This window comes from Molossus molossus, unplaced genomic scaffold (assembly GCF_014108415.1).
Source record: "Molossus molossus isolate mMolMol1 unplaced genomic scaffold, mMolMol1.p scaffold_m16_p_22, whole genome shotgun sequence".
In the NCBI taxonomy this organism is placed as follows: domain Eukaryota; kingdom Metazoa; phylum Chordata; class Mammalia; order Chiroptera; family Molossidae; genus Molossus; species Molossus molossus.
The window spans coordinates 19,343,656-19,360,353 of NW_023425358.1; the positions used below are offsets into that span (position 1 = coordinate 19,343,656).

Genomic DNA, 16,698 nt, shown 5'->3' on the forward strand with positions numbered 1-16,698 from the left:
TGTCTATCCCTCCACAAATATCACACACATATGATTACTGTGGTTTTATAATGTGTCTGGAAATCAGGCACATACATTGATTGCTCAGTTCACTTAACATAAATAATTAGAAATTATACAATAAAAATAGAGATTGACAGAGTAAAAATAGCCATTCCTCAGTGACACCACTAGCGGACTCTCTCTCTGTGCAATTGCTGTACCATAACAAAAGGATATGGAGAAAGCAGCAGAAAACATTTGAAAACATCATGGCCTGAAAAATAAAGTACATGCCCAAGATGATTAGGGACTTCCAGGATGTTAACCAAATACAAAGGCACAGAAATGCACGTCAGAGTCAAACTGTTGAAAGTCAAGTTTAAGAGAAGATGATTCAAGAGGAAAAACAAACTCTATTTCACTTTATGTAGAAGGAAGCGGTACTATTTAAATGATGGCTAATGTTCCAGCAGCAATAATAGAGACAATGACATTACAGGTCTATTCTTGTTTATTTGAAGATTGAGACAGGCTTGTAAGCCAGGACCAGCCAAATAGGGAAACGGAGACAGATAGTTAATTGCAAAATGCTATCATCCTTGAACCAAGGACACTTAAATGAAAATGGTTTAACACTTCTCCACAAGCAGAGGGTAAATAGTTTAAATCACCCAACTCAGGAAGACAGATAGCAGAAACCCAATTGGTGCCATTTGCCAACCACACCCAAGGACAGATGAAGTTAAGGGAACAAATCTCTTTCTGGCACATCAGCACAAAACTGATGAATACTCTCTTGAGATGCTGCCCTAAGACCTTAAACTCCCAGCCTTTAAGCCTCTGAAAATGAAGGTCCCAGTGCACACTCTCCCCGCCAGGAACGTGCCCTGCACTTTCCCTTCTCCCTTTTCTTCCTCCACAGACATGCATCTCCTAAACTCTAAGGGACCCACGAGACTTGCAACCAGGGGAGCAATGGGCACTAGCCGCTCATCCTGAGCTATAACTCCCTGAACCTGTCCTAAGGCCCCCTTTTCTCTGGCTTCTTAGTGAGCCAAACTAGAGCAGCCTGGGCTCATGTCCCTCCCTAGTCTCCTGTTGCTTCTTCTGTCCTAGGCCCTTCCTTGTTTCACTGTCCCCAGCTTTAACAAACCTCCTCAAAAATTAATCACCTGAACTTGTGTTGCGAAATGTTTCCTGCATGAAGTCAGGAAGCCACACTCTGCCTGGCAGCCCTCCCCAGACCCGCTCAGGGCCTGGTCCCCTGTCCAGTAACAAAAACTGCAGGATTTTTTAAGAAAGACAAATTTAAAACATTGAAGAAGGTTGTTTATTATGTATGTAGACGATACAGGTTTGTGTGTGTGCCCCTGAGGTAACATCTTGAAACCGGTGATACGTGGAAGTAGCACAGCTCTTCAATGCTGGTGGGTTCTTTACAGTCAGGATGTACGTGGGCTGTTATGCGACAGATTCCGTTCAGATATGGGCTGAGAGAACAGCTGGGAGAGGAAAAAAGCTACAGCAAAATTAATTCGTCCACTGCTACTGGTCACAGATTATTACAAAGTCAACCACCCGGGAAAAGCAGACAGAAGGGAGGTTCGTGTCTCACTTCCCCACAGCCCTGGAGCACTGTGTGAGCACCGACGCGTCTGTCTCACGAGGACAGTAATAAACAGCCTCATTCTCAGGCTGGAGCCCAGAGATGGCCAGAGAGGCCTTGGAGCCAGAGAACGAAGCTGGGATCCCTGAGGGTTGACCGCTGCTACAATGAATGAGTCATTTGCAGACAACACCAGGGAGCTGTTGGTACCAGATAGAACCCCTGTATCCAATGTTGTTGCTGTTTCCGGCCCAGGTAATGGCAGCCGACTAAACCAGAGACCCTGACACCGAGGCTTCCTGGGTTAGCTGAGACTGCGCCCAGGTCCCTGGAACGAAGGAGAGAAAGACAGGGATGATGAGTAGGGTTCCAATGAGTCTGTCTGGACTCCAGAGGATAGGGCACAGCCTGAGTGTCCTCCAGGGGCCACATTCCCAGGATCCAGGCACCTGTGGAGTGAGTGAGGAGGATGAGGACGAGAGGGGTTAGTTTGATGAAACTCCTCTGTTCCCTTGATCAACAGACCTGAGGCTTTATTCTTATGACAGCCATCATGTCATTGACATCATTTTTCCTCTCTTCATGTTTTGCAGGTGATAACAATGAATTATTTGCCAATGAATAACATGAAAAACCACATTTTAACCTCCACTAAAATGTACTCAATTTTCATTGTCCACCACAAAAGCCAATGTTGTCTATTACATAATTGTTGTTACTGCAGCACCCCATTTCTGATTCTCATTCCTACAGTAGTCAGCATAGGCTACACTATGCTGCTGTAACAACTTACACCAAATCTCAGTGACATACCAAAACAAAACTCTATTTCTCACACTACACCATTTCTAGCCCTGACTGGTTGTGGCCCTCTCCACTTCATCTTCTCCCCAGCCTGGGGCAGACAGAGAAGGTTCTACTGAAACACTGCTGCATCCCATAGCAGAGAGGAGAGACCTTGGCAAAGCCCATGCTAGTTATTCATCTTCTGCTCAGAAATTACTCTTGTCACTTCTGCTCATTTCATTGGCCAGAGCTAGTCACATGACTGACCTGAGTTCCTTCGGGATGGGAGGTTCACTCTAATATTCAGGGAGATGTGTTGGAGACTGTGAAGACGGGTAGAGTTTTAGATGCTTGCATTTCACAGGTGCGAAAGCAGTTAAGGAAATGGGAAGTGGATGGTCCCCTTCAGCACTGTCTGGTAGTTTCCTGCCAGAAATTTCGTGGTGGAAATGCTCTGCCAACAGCCACATGCAGCCATTAGGCAGTTGAAGCACAAATAATGTGAGTGAGAAATAGAACTGCAAATTTTACTTCACTTAAATTAACTTACACTTAAATTTAAATTTGAACCCGACATTCTGGTGAAGGAAAGGCCATTATTATGCTCTTGTCTATGCTGCTGTTCTTGTCTGTGCCTCAACCCATCTCCAATGTACACTGAGAGAATAGGACTTTGTCAAGTCTTTCTTCATCTTTGAATCACATGTTTGAAAAACACTCGCTGAGGGGATAAATGAAGAGAGAGCTCTTATATTTTCATGTGCTTTGTATAAACGTTAAAAATAGTAATTACACACTAGTCTGGCCTCAAATTGTACTCCACACTCTGGTTGAGAGAAGATTTCATGTACTTGGGTCACAGGTCCTCTGACCTCATGTGAGTTCAATGGAACTGTTTTGTCTAACAAATGGGAACGCAGAAGCACAGAGAGATGACACATCAAGTCCCCCTTGTCCAGCTCAACAGCATAAACAAGAGTCAAAGCCAAAGGCTTCCTAATAGCTGAGAACATTTTCTTTTCACTTAGTGTTTCTCAAACTGGGGTGATTCCCCTCCCCCAGAGGATATTTGGAAATGTCTGGAGGTATATTTGTTGGTCATGACTTAGAGAGTAGGCTGCTACTGGCCTGTGACGTGGGAAGCCCAAAGGATGTTTCTAAAAGTTAGACATGCACAGAACAGCCCCCTCCACAAGCAATGACCCCACCCCCATAGTCAGTAGTGTCCAGGCTCAGAAACCCTGTTCTGAACTAAAATCGCCTCTGTAAAGTGATTGCAAAGGGATTAGGAGATTGTTCATCAAGACATGGATGGAAATTTTCACATTTTGGAAATAAAATAGAGGAAGTCATGCAAATTCAAACTCTATCATTGGAGCAGAAGACAGGAAAGAGCACTCCCATGGTGGGTACGGGATGAGTTCAGACCCAGGACAGGGAGGCTCTGAGGAGTTTTGGTCTCCCTTCCTCACGGGCCTCAATTACTGTGCTAATAATAGCTGTCATAACCAGACAGACAATGGTAGTCGGCCTCGTCCTCAGGCTGCAGCCCAGAGATGCTCAGGTGGGCGGTGTTGGAGGATCTGTCCACAGATCCAGAGAACCGATCTGGGACCCCGGAGGGTCTTTTGTCATATTTATAGATCACAGTGGTTGGAGCACTGCCCGGGCGCTGCTGGTACCAGTACACATAGTTGTCCCCAATGTTGCCACTGCTGCGGGTGCAGGAGATGGTGACCTTCTGTCCTGGAGACCCCGACACGGAGCGGGGCTGAGTCATCACAACCTCAGCGCATGACCCTGCAAGGAGGGAACAGCACAGACATCAGTGAGGACAGGACAGACCCCTTTCCCAGGGAGGAGGAGAGGTTGTCCCCCCAGGTGACAAACAGGTGCCCTCCCAGAATTCCCTCAGGCCGACCTGTGCAGTGAGCCAGGAGGGTGAGGAGAAGGAAAGCCCCCGCCATGGTGGAGACACCCCAGACTCTGCTTCCTGAGCCCCACAGCCAGGCCTGAGCCCACCAATTCTTGTTATATGTCCTCCTGATCCTGAGGGTGGGAGGGTTCCATGCAAATCTTCTCGTATCTGGAGGCTGTGCAAGCTCCTCCTTCAAACTTAGCCTTGGGGACTGAAGCAGGGAGGGCGTCATTCAGCACTGTGAGCATACAGAAGACCTGCAGGAAGTGGGGAAACAGCTGAGAAACTTGGGAGCACCAAGCAGGTACTTATGTCACAGCGTCCCCTGGTGGATACAGGACACATGTCAGAACTCAGGCAGGTGATGATGCCCAGGACTCCCCAACCAGCACCCCCACGAGTCCAGGGAGTTTCCACGCAGCATCTATGATCACACTGCATATCTCTCTATTGGAGGAAGAGTCACTACTCTGGTCCAGACATTCAGTGTCGCTTTGTGTCATTGGTGGTGAGAAATATCACGGTGAAAATGGGCTCTGTTTAGAAGGAAATGGAGACAAAGGCTCTGTCTTCTCTAGGAGGGACCACAGCCGATGAGTTTCTCAGCCATCACTAAAATGAAGCCCAAGTGTTCAGGCAGGAAGAGGGAGAAACCCTGAGATCAGAACCAGATTTCACCGTCAGAAGACACTACGAGAGCAGAAAGAATCTGCGGAGTCAGGCAGGGGTCAGATGATAATCAGGAATCAATTCAATCATAGCCATAATCAATGAGCACCATGAAGGTTTAAAATAAGATGTGATAATGGACACTCAGCAAGGCCAGATGAATTTGAAAGAGGATTAGAAAGAATCTATATGGTTAGTGATCAGTTGGATGTCTAGGAAAGGTTGGGAAAAAAGTTTATATAAGTTTGATGTTTCTTATTTTGTAGACCAGTTGGGTATTATTACTTTTATTTTTACATTGAATAGTTTAAGCCCAATTTTGAGCCTCTTTTTTTTTTTTATCCTCACCCAAGGACATTTTTCCATTTTTTGTTCAGATAGAGTGGGAGGGAGAGAGAGGAAGAGAGAGAGAGAGAGAAACATCGACGTGAAAGGGACACATCGAGTGGCTGCCACCCACACAACCTAACCAGGGCCGGGGACAAACTGCAACCAAGGTACATGCCCTTAGCAGGAACCAAACCCAGGTCTCTCTGGACCGCAGGTCGATGTTCCAGCCACTGAGCGAAACCAGCCAGGACTTGAGCCTCTTTATTAAGGCAGTTTTATGATTAGAGTCAGTGATTCTGGAGTAGGATGCAATTAAGTGGTATTGGAAAACTGGAGCCATGGTGATGCCCTATGAAAACATCTGTGATTTCCTTTGATGGGATGGTCACAGCCAATGACACCACAGCTGTGGTTTGTGGCTAATATCCCGAGGGAAGGACGTGCTATTCCACAGAAAAAGGTGAGTGAAAAGGTAAGTGGTATTTCCTCCTTCCGTGTTCACACACTCTGATTTTCGTCCATGCCTGTACTTCAACAGTTCCCTTGGCTCCAGCCCTGCTTCTTTTCTTAGATCTTGTTAACACCACCTTATATAATATTTACTATCGTAACCATTTTTAAGTGTGCAGTTGAGTAGTGTGGAGGACATTGATATTGTTGTACAATGGACCTCCTGAATTTTTTCATATTGAAAAACTGAAACGCATTATCCATTGAACAACGATTCTCCATTTTTCTCTACCCCCATCCCTGACAACTACCATCCTACTTTCTGTTTCTGTGAATTGGATTGCTTTAAATACCTCACAATGTGCAATCAGAGAATATTTGTTTTCTTGTAACTGGTCTGAATCACATAATGTCTCAGTTGCCTATTTTTTGTTTTGTTGCTAATGCACAGGTGTCCTATCCAAGAAACCACTGACAAATACGATGTCACGAAGTTTTTCCTCCATAATTTTTATAGTTTAAGGTCTTACTGTTAGATCTTTAATCCATTTGGAGTTCCTTTTTAAATGGTGTAAGAGTCCAACTACGTTCTTTTGCAATATCCAATTTTCCCAACCCCATTTGTTAAAGGGACTGTCCTTTCTCTCATTAAATGGTCTAGGCATGCTTACTGAAGATCATTTCACCATATGTGTGAGAGTTTGTTCTGTTATATTTGTCTATATCACACTGTTATATTACACATTATGTTATTATATTATATTAATGTGTTTGGGGATCCAAAAAAAGAGAATTCTGAATCACCAAAAACCTTAGAACCAAGCTGTTTATTTCAGAACCAGTGAAAGTTCTTCAGGATGAATAAATCCTACGATCTGAGGATGTATTAACATGGTGACTTTATTAATAATACTGTATTGTATGCTTGAAATTTGCTAAGAGGTAAGACCTTAATTGTTCACACTCTCACACACACACACACACACACACACACACACACGGTGACTACGTGAAGTGATGGATATGTTAATTCTTTGATTGTGGTAATCATTTCACAATGTGTACACATATCAATACATCACCTGTACACTTTGATTATATAAAATTTTCAATTATATCTCAATTAAGCTAGGAAAAATAACAAGACAAATGAAAAGTTCATAGTATACCAAAATTTATGGAATGCAAAAAAAGCTACACTAAGGGGGAAATTTATAGCTGAAAAAACTTTTATTTAAAAAGAAAAAAGATCTCTGCCCTGGTCAGTTTGGCTCAGCAGTTAGAGCGTCGGCCTGCAGGCCAAAGAATCACAGGTTCAATTCTGGCCAAGGGCACATACCTTGGTTGTGATTTGGTCCTTAGCCATGCTTGGGGTCCTGAAAGAGGTGACCAGTCAAGCCCTGGCCGGTTTGGCTCAGTGATTAGAGCATCGGCCCACGGACCAGAGAGACCCGGGTTCGGTTCCCGCTGAGGGCAAGTACCTCCGTTGCAGTTTGTCCCCGGCCCTGGTTGGGGTTGTGTGGGTAGCAACAGTCGCTGTCTCTCTCTGATATCAATGTTTCTTCTCTCTCTCTTCCTCCATCTCTTCCTCCCGCTCCATCTGAAGATAAATGCAAAAATGTCCTCGGGTGAGGATAAAAAAAATAAAATAAAGAGGTGACAAGTCAATGTGTCCCTCTCACAGCGATGTTTCTCTCTCTCTCTCTCTCTCTCTCTCTCTCTCTCTCTCTCTCTCTCTCTCTTCCACTCTGTCAGAAAATAAATGGGAAAATATTCTTGGGTGAGGATTAAGAATTTTACACCTTTAGAAACTAGAAAAATAACAAACTAAGCCCAAGGCTATAAGAAAGAAGGGAATAAAGATTAGAGCAGAGATAAGCAAAATAGTGAATAAATAAAATCAACTAAAGCAAGAGTTGTTTCTTCAAAAAGACCAACAAAATTAACATACTATCTGCTAGATTAACTCAGGAGAGGGAGGGAGGTGGGGGAGAGAGAGAGAGAGAGAGAGAGAGAGAGAGAGAGAGAGAACCCAAACTACTTATATCAAGAGTGAATTTGAGGACATTGCTACTGATTTTTCAGAAATTAAAATAATGATAAGAGTATCCTGTGAGCATTTATATACCAATCAATTGGTTAAACTAGATCAAAAAGACATATTTCTAGAAACACTTAATTTACCAAAAGTAAATACTAAAGAATATGAAATCTGAATAGACCTAAAACTGGTAATAAGATTGACTCAATAATGAAAAACACCTCAATAAAAAGTAACCCTAAAGCTCTGGTCTGTTAGGCTCAGCAGTAGAGCGTCAGCCCGTGGATCAAAGAGTCACAGGTTTGATTCCGGCCAAAGGCACATACCTCGGTTGTGTATCATCCCCAGCCCTGGCCGGGGTTGTGCGGGAGGCAACCAGTTGATGCATCCTTCTCACATCAATGCTTCTCTCTCTCTCTCTCTCCCTTTCTCTCCCTCTCCCTTCCACTCAATCTGAAGATAAATAGAAAAATATCCTCAGGTAAGGATTAAAAAAGAAAAGAAAAAAGAAAAAAAAATACCCCTAAAAATTCTATCAAACATGAAAAAAGTTATTAACACCAATTCTTCTCAAGCTCTTCCCCAAAAATAAAGAAAATGCTTCCTAACTCATTCAATGAAGTCAGTGTTACCCTGATACCAAAGCCAGAGGAGGAAGAAAACAACAGGCCAATATTCATTAAGAATACTAAAGCAAAAACCTCAATAAAATGCTAGCAAAGTGAATTCAGCAGCACATTGAAAGGATTAGAAGAAAACTCTCTCGATGTGCTCAAGGGCATAAACGGAAAACCCACAGCTAACATCATACCCAGTGGGGAAGATTGAAAGCTCTTCCCCTGAGATAAGAAACAAGGCAAGAATGGCTGCTTTCATCTCTTCTATTCAAAATAGTGAGACAAGTCCTAGCCAGAGGAAATAAAGCAAGAAAAATACATAAAAAATATCTAAATTAGAAAGGAAGAAATAAAATTATCTGTTTGCCAATAGCGTGATCACGTATGAAGAAACCCCTTAAAATTACACAAACAATACTGTTTGAGCTAATAAGTTAATTCAATAAATTCAAAGAATATAGAACCAACACATATTACCAATAACATGATCATATATGAAGAAAATCCTTAAAATTACATAAAATATACACTTTGAGCTAATAAATTAATTCAACAAACTTGAAGAATATAAAACCAACACATAAAGTCAACTGCATTTCCATATACTTACAATGAGCAACCCCAAAAAGAATTATGTAAATAATCCCATTACAGCAGCATCAATGAGAATAAAATACTTCAGTATAAATTTAACCAAGGAGGTGAAAGTCCTGTACAATGAGACAAAAAATATATATATTGCTGAAAAAATTAAAGAAGACATAAATAAATGAAAAGACATCCCATGATCATGTATGAGGAGATTTGATGTTGTTAAGATTACCATATTACCCAAAATAATCTATAGATGCAATGCAATCTCTATTAAAATTTCAATTTTCTTCAGAAAGAGAAACTGCATATGAAATCTCAAGGGACCCTGAACAACCAAAACAATCTTGAAAAAGAAAAAATCTGGAGGTTTCATACTTTCTGATTTCAAAACCTACTACAAAGCTACAGTAATCAAAACAGTGATTTACTCATTCTCAAAACCTGTGGCCCAGTCACAGCCCAGCCCTCCCCCTCCACGGGTATTGCTTATAGAGTCACTTCCCTTTCCCGCATGGGCTACCAAGGTCCTGACGCATCATATAAAGCCAACTTAGACTACCTGTTGCCGAAGCTCATGGGGCTTTGGAGCCCATGGATTGCACAATTATCTTTCAAAGGATACAGAATTCCTTGGTCAGAAATCTTTTATTTTATATCAACTTTTTCTTTTAAATTTTTTTTCTTCATCAATTTTTTAGGGAGAGAGGGAGAGAGAGATAGAAACATAGATAAGAGAGAACATCAATGACTGCCTCCTGCATGCCGTCCACTGGGGATCAGACCCATAACCTGGGCATGTGCCCTGACCGGGAATCGAACAGGTGACCTCCTGGTGCATGGGTCGACGCTAACCACTGACCCACACCGGCCAGCGCAGAAATCTTATCTGATCTGTAAGGGTCTGTTACCCCGTCTCTCTCCTGATTCTTCTCTAGCCCTTTCACCTCTGTCCTTCTCCCTTCCTTGTCCCCTGCCATTTCTCCCTAATCCTCACCCAACCTGGTCAAATCTTAAAGACCCTGTCTTTTTGCCCAGTGAACACCTCACTCTCCACCTCCAATTCTCACCCACTTTCTGTCTCAAACCCCTCATTCTCACACTCCACTTAGACCAACACTGACAGCTGGAGGCCCAGGGTCTCAGAGCATCAGACAAAAGGTTTAAAGGTCCCATGCCTGAGAGCTGGTTCTGAGAGCCGGCCCCACCTGCTCGAGGCTGATCATTAACCCAGAGCTGATATAAGGAAAGGGCCGTTCCTGGGGAGACAGCACAGCCATGGCCAGCACGTTAGGCCCCAGCACCATGACTGGGACCCCAAGCCCTCCTGAGATGTCAGAGCGCATCCGGAATGCTGCTGACATCTCTGTCATCGTCATCTACTTCGTGGTGGTGATGGCTGTTGGGCTGTGGGTATGTAGGAGCCCAGTGGGGATTTGGGGTGGGCACATGGCTTGGGGATAAAACATCTAAGGGAGGGAGAGGTGTGATGTGACAGAGCTGAGAGAATATTAACAGCTGCCACAGATTTCATTGTCCTTCTCTCAGAATAATTTACTTGTATGTGGCATCGATGATGTTTACACAGACTTAATTTGTTCTAACAACCCCATCGGGTGAACGGGGCCAGCCCCGGGAACTGCAGACTTAATCTGTTCAGCACAATGAATAAGAACGTTATTTATCTTATCTCACTTCTTTTCTTTTCCTTTGTTATTTGCTCAAATTCAAACTTAGTTGAGTTGGGTACTTAATTCACCGATGCTCGTTCTTTCTTTTAGTAATGAATTTGAGGCTACAGATGCCTCACAGTGTTTTCATAAATGAAAATAAACAGAGCAATTAGGCCAAAAGCTGAGAAATATAATTTCCTAAAGTCCCTGGGTCTCTATGAAACTATGATTCGGAGGCCCTTTAAAGCTGATGATGTATCACAGTTTCCAGAAAAATGTTTCTCTCTTCTGAGAGCTGGAGAAGGTCAGTTTCATCAGCACCATGAGCACAGTGTCTGGGGCAACTTGGGTACATGGGCTGTGGTTTGACCGTCCACGTCTTCTCTTCTGCTCAGGCGATGCTGAAGACCAACCGGGGCACTGTTGGAGGCTTCTTCCTGGCTGGTCGAGATGTGGCCTGGTGGCCGGTGAGTGGTCAGGGTGTCCTGGGGATGAATTGCCTGTGTGTGTTTAAGAGTAAATAGAGAAAACGCTGGGTATGCTGACCATTTCAGATGGCCCTTGGTTGCCTACTTGCTGGTGTCTCTTTTCCTAAGTCCCTGATCTCAGGGCTTTGCCCCACCATTTCAGTAGATGGCAGTGTGTCACCAACTATGACAGCAGGTGTGGTGTGGCCTTGGAGAAGACCCAGGGAGTCTTCATATTCTTGTTCTCTGGTCCACATCAAAAATCTTCTGCTTTTGCTCCTTATGATGATCCACAGCCCATTCTTGCTTGTTCCCCACCCTGAGCTAACGTGGACCCTCTTGTTAGGATGGGCGTGCCCCTTTCTCCGCTCCTCCTTCAACGCCGAGCTTCACCCCTGCTTCCTCTGAGAAGCCTCACCCTACACTCTAGCCCAAAGGCCCAGTCCAGTGTTCTGTGCAGTTGTGACAGTGCATGTGCGTCCCTGTGAGGCCCAAGAGTGATGCCTCTTTGACTCTTGGCCAGTTACTCGCTGGGTTCTGATATCTGGACATCTTGACAAGAGTCTCACTGCAGCAGAGGGTGCGTCTTCTCTGAAACCGTGCAGTGTCAGCAGTGGGTTGGGTATACCATGAGTGCTCAGTACATGCCTCCTTCACAGATCTGCTGACTCAATAGTGTGAAGGGAAGTAGAGCTGGGGAAATGCCCTGGCCTAGGTGGTGGAAGCAGACCAACTGCAGCTCGAAGTGGATTGTTATGGGGGTGTCCTATCCAGCATTGCCTTGGGATTGTTTTAATGAAACATCCCACAGCTATAAATGAGCTTAATCCCATGCCCTGGCCCCAAATGCCTGAATACAAAAGGTAATTTTACTGAGGGCTGAAAAGATGGGAACAGAAGAACGGGCCCTGCAGGGCCCCAAACCCCAATTCTGTTCTGTCAGGACTAGTGCTCACCTGTGCCCACTATGACCTTTGAGACTTCAGAACAGTGGGCAGTGTGATGGGGTGGGTTAAAAGAGGGTCCCGAGGTTCAGAAGGGCGAAGAGGAAGTCCCTCCTACACAATTTTGCGGTCTTGAGGCTGATTGAAGGGGCTGAGATCTGACAGTTCTTGGCCAAGAACAGGCCGCATCAGAGCATTAGGTGGGTAGATGGATGTCCCTCTACAGCAAGAGTCAGCAAGCTCTTCTGTACCTTGCCAGACTGCAAGTAGTGCAGAGGCCATGGGCCAACACCGTCTGTGTGACCACACAGTGCTGCCACTAGCTCAGAGGCAGCCAGAGTCTGTACGGAAAACGACGGGCTGGCTGTTCTCCAATAAAACGATTCATGCACACCGACATTTACTTGCTTTTAAGAAGTCTGATTTGAGCCCGGCTGGTATGACTCAGTGGTTGAGCATTGACCCGTGCACCAAGAGGTTGCTGGTTCAAATCCCAGTCAGGGCACATGCCCAGGTTGTGGGCCAAATCCCCAGTGGGAGGCATGCAGGAGGCAGCCGATCGATGTTTCTCTCTCATTCTCCCTTCCTCTCTGTCTAAAAATCAATAAAGAATAAAAATTTTTAAATATATAATACGAAGTCTGATTTGAATCTTTTAACTCTGATCTTAGTCTGTTCTCTTGGATTCCAGATGGGTGCCTCTCTCTTCGCCAGTAACATTGGCAGTGGCCACTTCGTGGGCCTGGCTGGGACCGGAGCGGCTTCAGGAATTGCCACTGCGGCGTTTGAATGGAATGTAAGTGACATCATAGGCTTTTATCTTTAAATTAAAAAAAACAAACATCTCTATCCAGGTATGTTTTTCTGGGAGTCACTATAGAACAAACTCCTCTGGCGTGATTTCTGTATTTTCCTCTTTTAGTGCATTTCCTGTTTGAACTTCAGGGCCTTCCCTGTGTGGCCCCTTTGTGCCTGGGCCGCTCCCGTCACGTTCCCCTCCTCTGAGATTGTACCCAAGCAACTGGTCCACCAGGAATGTCACTTCTCTAGGAGTCAGTCCCCACTCCCTTGACCTCCTTGATCACTTTAGCTCTCACTTGGGTCTGTTCTCCCTGAGCGATCATGCTATGTGTCCAGCTCTGAAACCGAAGCAGGCAATAAAAAAAGGTGAAAGCAACAGTCCCTTCTGTTGAGAAGCTCACATCCCAGCGGGAGAGACAGACAGACACTCACTGCCGTGTAGAAAGTACGTGGAGAGGAGCACGCACGGAGTCTTGAGAGATCTCACATGGACAGGCGCCCATCCAGAATGATGGCTGGAGCTTGGCACATGTTGAGGGAGCTTCCCGGTGTTGACACATGCCACATGGACACACAGAAACTGACCAAGGGGGGCCTGACTAAGGGAGTGACAGCAAAAGTAGGTAGAATCTACAAGGCTCTGTGTTTGAGTTCTTAGTCCTTCTACTGCCATTTCGTCACGGGAGCTGTGGCCCCTTAGTTAGAGCCCAAGTGTCTTAAGGACACATACCATCTCCTCTCATGTCACTTACACCAGCTCATCTAACACTTGGCTGACCACGTGCCATAATGTTTCTTGAGCTGCCAGAGTTTTTCTGTTCTTTTCTCTTATCCTCTACAGTGTTCGCATGTCCGTGGGTCTGCGTATCAATCAGAGGGGGATGCTCACGGGGAAGAAAGTTGTACCACAGTGATGGTGTGGACAGGTCATCTCTGGATGGACACAGGAAGTGACCTTGAGTCACTACAAAGACCAGGGCCCCACCCTCATTGCAGAGTTTGCCCCTAGTTTTACTTCAGCAGTATCAGGGACTCCAGAATGGACCCGGCCTCCAGAGGCATGGACAAAATGCCCTATGGCCCTAGTGGGTGTGATGATAAGGCTGCCAAGAGCCTGGCTCTTTTCTGACCTTGGACTTTTTGCATCTCTGTGAGGCTCAGGTTTCCCCTCCCTGCGACAGGAATCACTGTGCCGATCACATCTGCCTTGCTCGGTTGTTGTAAGAGCAGCATGAGTGATGCATGTGAAGACTTTGCAGACATTGATATGGTTGCAAGATTATGCTGTTAGCAGTATTATAAGTGACAAAATATAGGGAGCACTGTATCTCCGAATTTCTTTCTCATTGCTTTGTCACTCTGTATGTAATCCCTGCCACTCAAGAATGATTCCTTTCGGCAAAGACAGTGTGACCTCCCAGTGGTCCAGCTGTGCTCAGGTCTCTTCTCTCCTGCTCATTCTTTTTTGTTTTTCTCCACTGAGCCACACTGGCCAGGCAGAAAAACCCTTTTATTTTTATTTTTCTCAGTTTTATTGACAAATAAACCCATATAGACATAAATAGATATAGAGATAGAGATAGAGATAGAGATAGAGATAGAGATATAAAATACATATTTCTCTCTCTCTCCCCCGCCCCCTTTCCACTCTATCTTTTCTTTAAATCTTTATTGTTGAATGTATTACAGATGTTCCTCATTTTTCCCCCATTGACCCCCTCCTCCTCCCTCCTGCCCCCCTCCCACTTTTTCCCACACTGTTGTCTTTGTCCATTGGTTATGCTTATAAGTTCTTTGGTTTATTTCTTCCCACCCCCCAACCCCTTTCCCTTTGAGGTTTGTCAGTCTAGCAGTGAATTTGTACTTCTTAATCCCTTCACCTTTTTCACTCATTCCCCCAACCTCCCTCCCATCTGGCCACCAACAAAATGTTCTCTGTATGAGAATGTTTCTGTTCTGCCTGTTCATTTTGTTTGTAGATGCCATTGTCGATAGATATGTATTCATTGCCATTTTGTTTGTTCATATATTTTATCTTTTTCTTCAAAAAGACCTTTCATCATTTCATATAGTAATGGTTTGGTAGTGATGAACTCCTTTAACTTTTTCTTGTCTGGGAAACTCTTTATATGGCCATCAATTCTAAATGACAGCTTTGCAGGATAGAGCAATCTTGGTTGTAGGTTCTTGCTTTTCATCACTCTGAATATTTCTTACCACTCCCTTCCGGCCTGCAAAGTTTCTTTTGAGAAATCAGCTGACAGTCTTATGGGAACTCTCTTGTAGGTAACTAACTGCTTTTCTCTTGCTGCTTTTAAGATTCTCTCTTTGTCTTGAACCTTTTGCATTTTGATGATGATGTGTCTTGGTGTGGGCCTCTTGGGGTTCATCTTGTTTGGGACTCTCTGTGCTTCCTGGATGTGTATGTCTGTTTCCTTCACCAAGTTAGGAAAGTTTTCTACCATTATTGTTTCAAACAGGTTTTCGATTTCTTGTTCTCTCTCTTCTCCTTCTGGCACCCCCAAGATTCGAATGTTGGCATGCTTGAAGTTGTCCCTGAGGCTCCTTACACTATCCTCATTTTTTGGGATTCTTTTTTCTTTTTGCTGTTCTGATTGGGCGTTTTTTGCTTCCTTATATTCAAAATCAATGGTTTGCTTCTTGGATTTACGTACTCTACTATTGAATCTGTGTAAATTATTCTTTATTTCAGTTAATGCCTCCTTAATTTCTGACTGTGCATCCATCATTTCTGACTGGTCCTTTTTTATGCTCTTGAGGCCCTCACTGAGTTCATTGAGCATCCTTATAAGCAGTATTTTGAACTCAGCACCTGCTAGGTTGCTTATCTCCATTTCGCTTAGTTCTTTTCTTGGGGTTTTGATCTGTTCTTTCATTTGGGACCTGTTTCTTTGTCTCCTCATTTTGGCTGCCTCTCTTTGTTTGTTTCTGTGTATTACTTAATGAGAGGTATGGGGCTAGCTGAGACGAGATGCTGCTTGTTTGAAAGAATTTAGGAAAACCTGAAGCAGGATCCAAGACAGGCCAATCCTATGGTTAAGCAACTGACAACAGCTTGGATGAGCCTGAAAGTTGGGTGGGGCGGGGCGGGGCCTCAGGGAGCCACCAGGGCGGGGCTACCAGTGTGAGCCAGGTTGCTGGAGTCCCAGGTATGGTGACTATCTGCTGCCCCAGGGAAGGGCTCACCAAAGGAACAAAGGCCTCTGACAGCACGTTTGTCCCAGAGAAAGCCCCCTCCCCAGCCCTCACTCCAATGCCAAACAGCTCAGTTCTTCCCTGTATGTCTCTGGTGCCCCTCGAGCTGCCTCCCCTCCAAGCTTAGAGGGAGAGAGTCTGATAAGTCTGTGCGCGGGCCCTTTAAGGAGCTGCCCATGGCTCCAGCCGCGTCAGCTTCCCTGAGCCTCAGTTCCCGCTGGTTTTCCAGTCAGAGGTTATGGGGATTCTCTTCCTGGCACTGGAACCCTGAGCGGGGCACCTGGTGTGGGATGGGGACCCCCTCAGTCCTCAGGGAGGACCTTCCCAGCCGAGGTGTCCTCCTGATTTTTATCCGCCACACTTGGGTGTGGGACCAGCCCATCCCAACTCCGCCCCTCCTACCAGTCTGGATGTGGCTGCTGCTTTAATTCTGTAGTTGTAGGACTTCCATTCAGCTTGATTTCAGGTGGTTTTGATGATAGTTGTTCTGTAGTTTAGTTGTAACTGATGTGGTTGTGGGAGGACGCGATACCGCGGTTACCTACTCCGCCATCTTGACCGGAAGTCCTCTCCTGCTCATTCTTCACCACGCATCTCTCATCACAGG

General features: G+C 44.9%; 1 protein-coding gene and 1 gene segment (V, D, J or C); one reads left to right on the forward strand and one right to left on the reverse strand.

The window, feature by feature from the left end:
- Positions 1–3,863: 3,863 nt before the first annotated feature.
- LOC118639896 lies at positions 3,864–4,383 on the reverse strand. The segment is given in 2 exon segments: positions 3,864–4,174; positions 4,296–4,383. Coding segments are annotated over 2 exon segments (357 nt in total).
- A 5,885-nt stretch (positions 4,384–10,268) lies between these two features.
- The window catches only part of LOC118639976 (solute carrier family 5 member 4), a 29,891-nt gene continuing 23,461 nt past the window's right edge, over positions 10,269–16,698 (forward strand). Inside the window, exons 1-3 of the mRNA XM_036276706.1 lie at positions 10,269–10,403; positions 11,059–11,130; positions 12,766–12,870. Coding sequence (XP_036132599.1) covers positions 10,269–10,403; positions 11,059–11,130; positions 12,766–12,870 — 312 coding nt within the window. The remainder of the gene's footprint in view (positions 10,404–11,058; positions 11,131–12,765; positions 12,871–16,698) is intronic.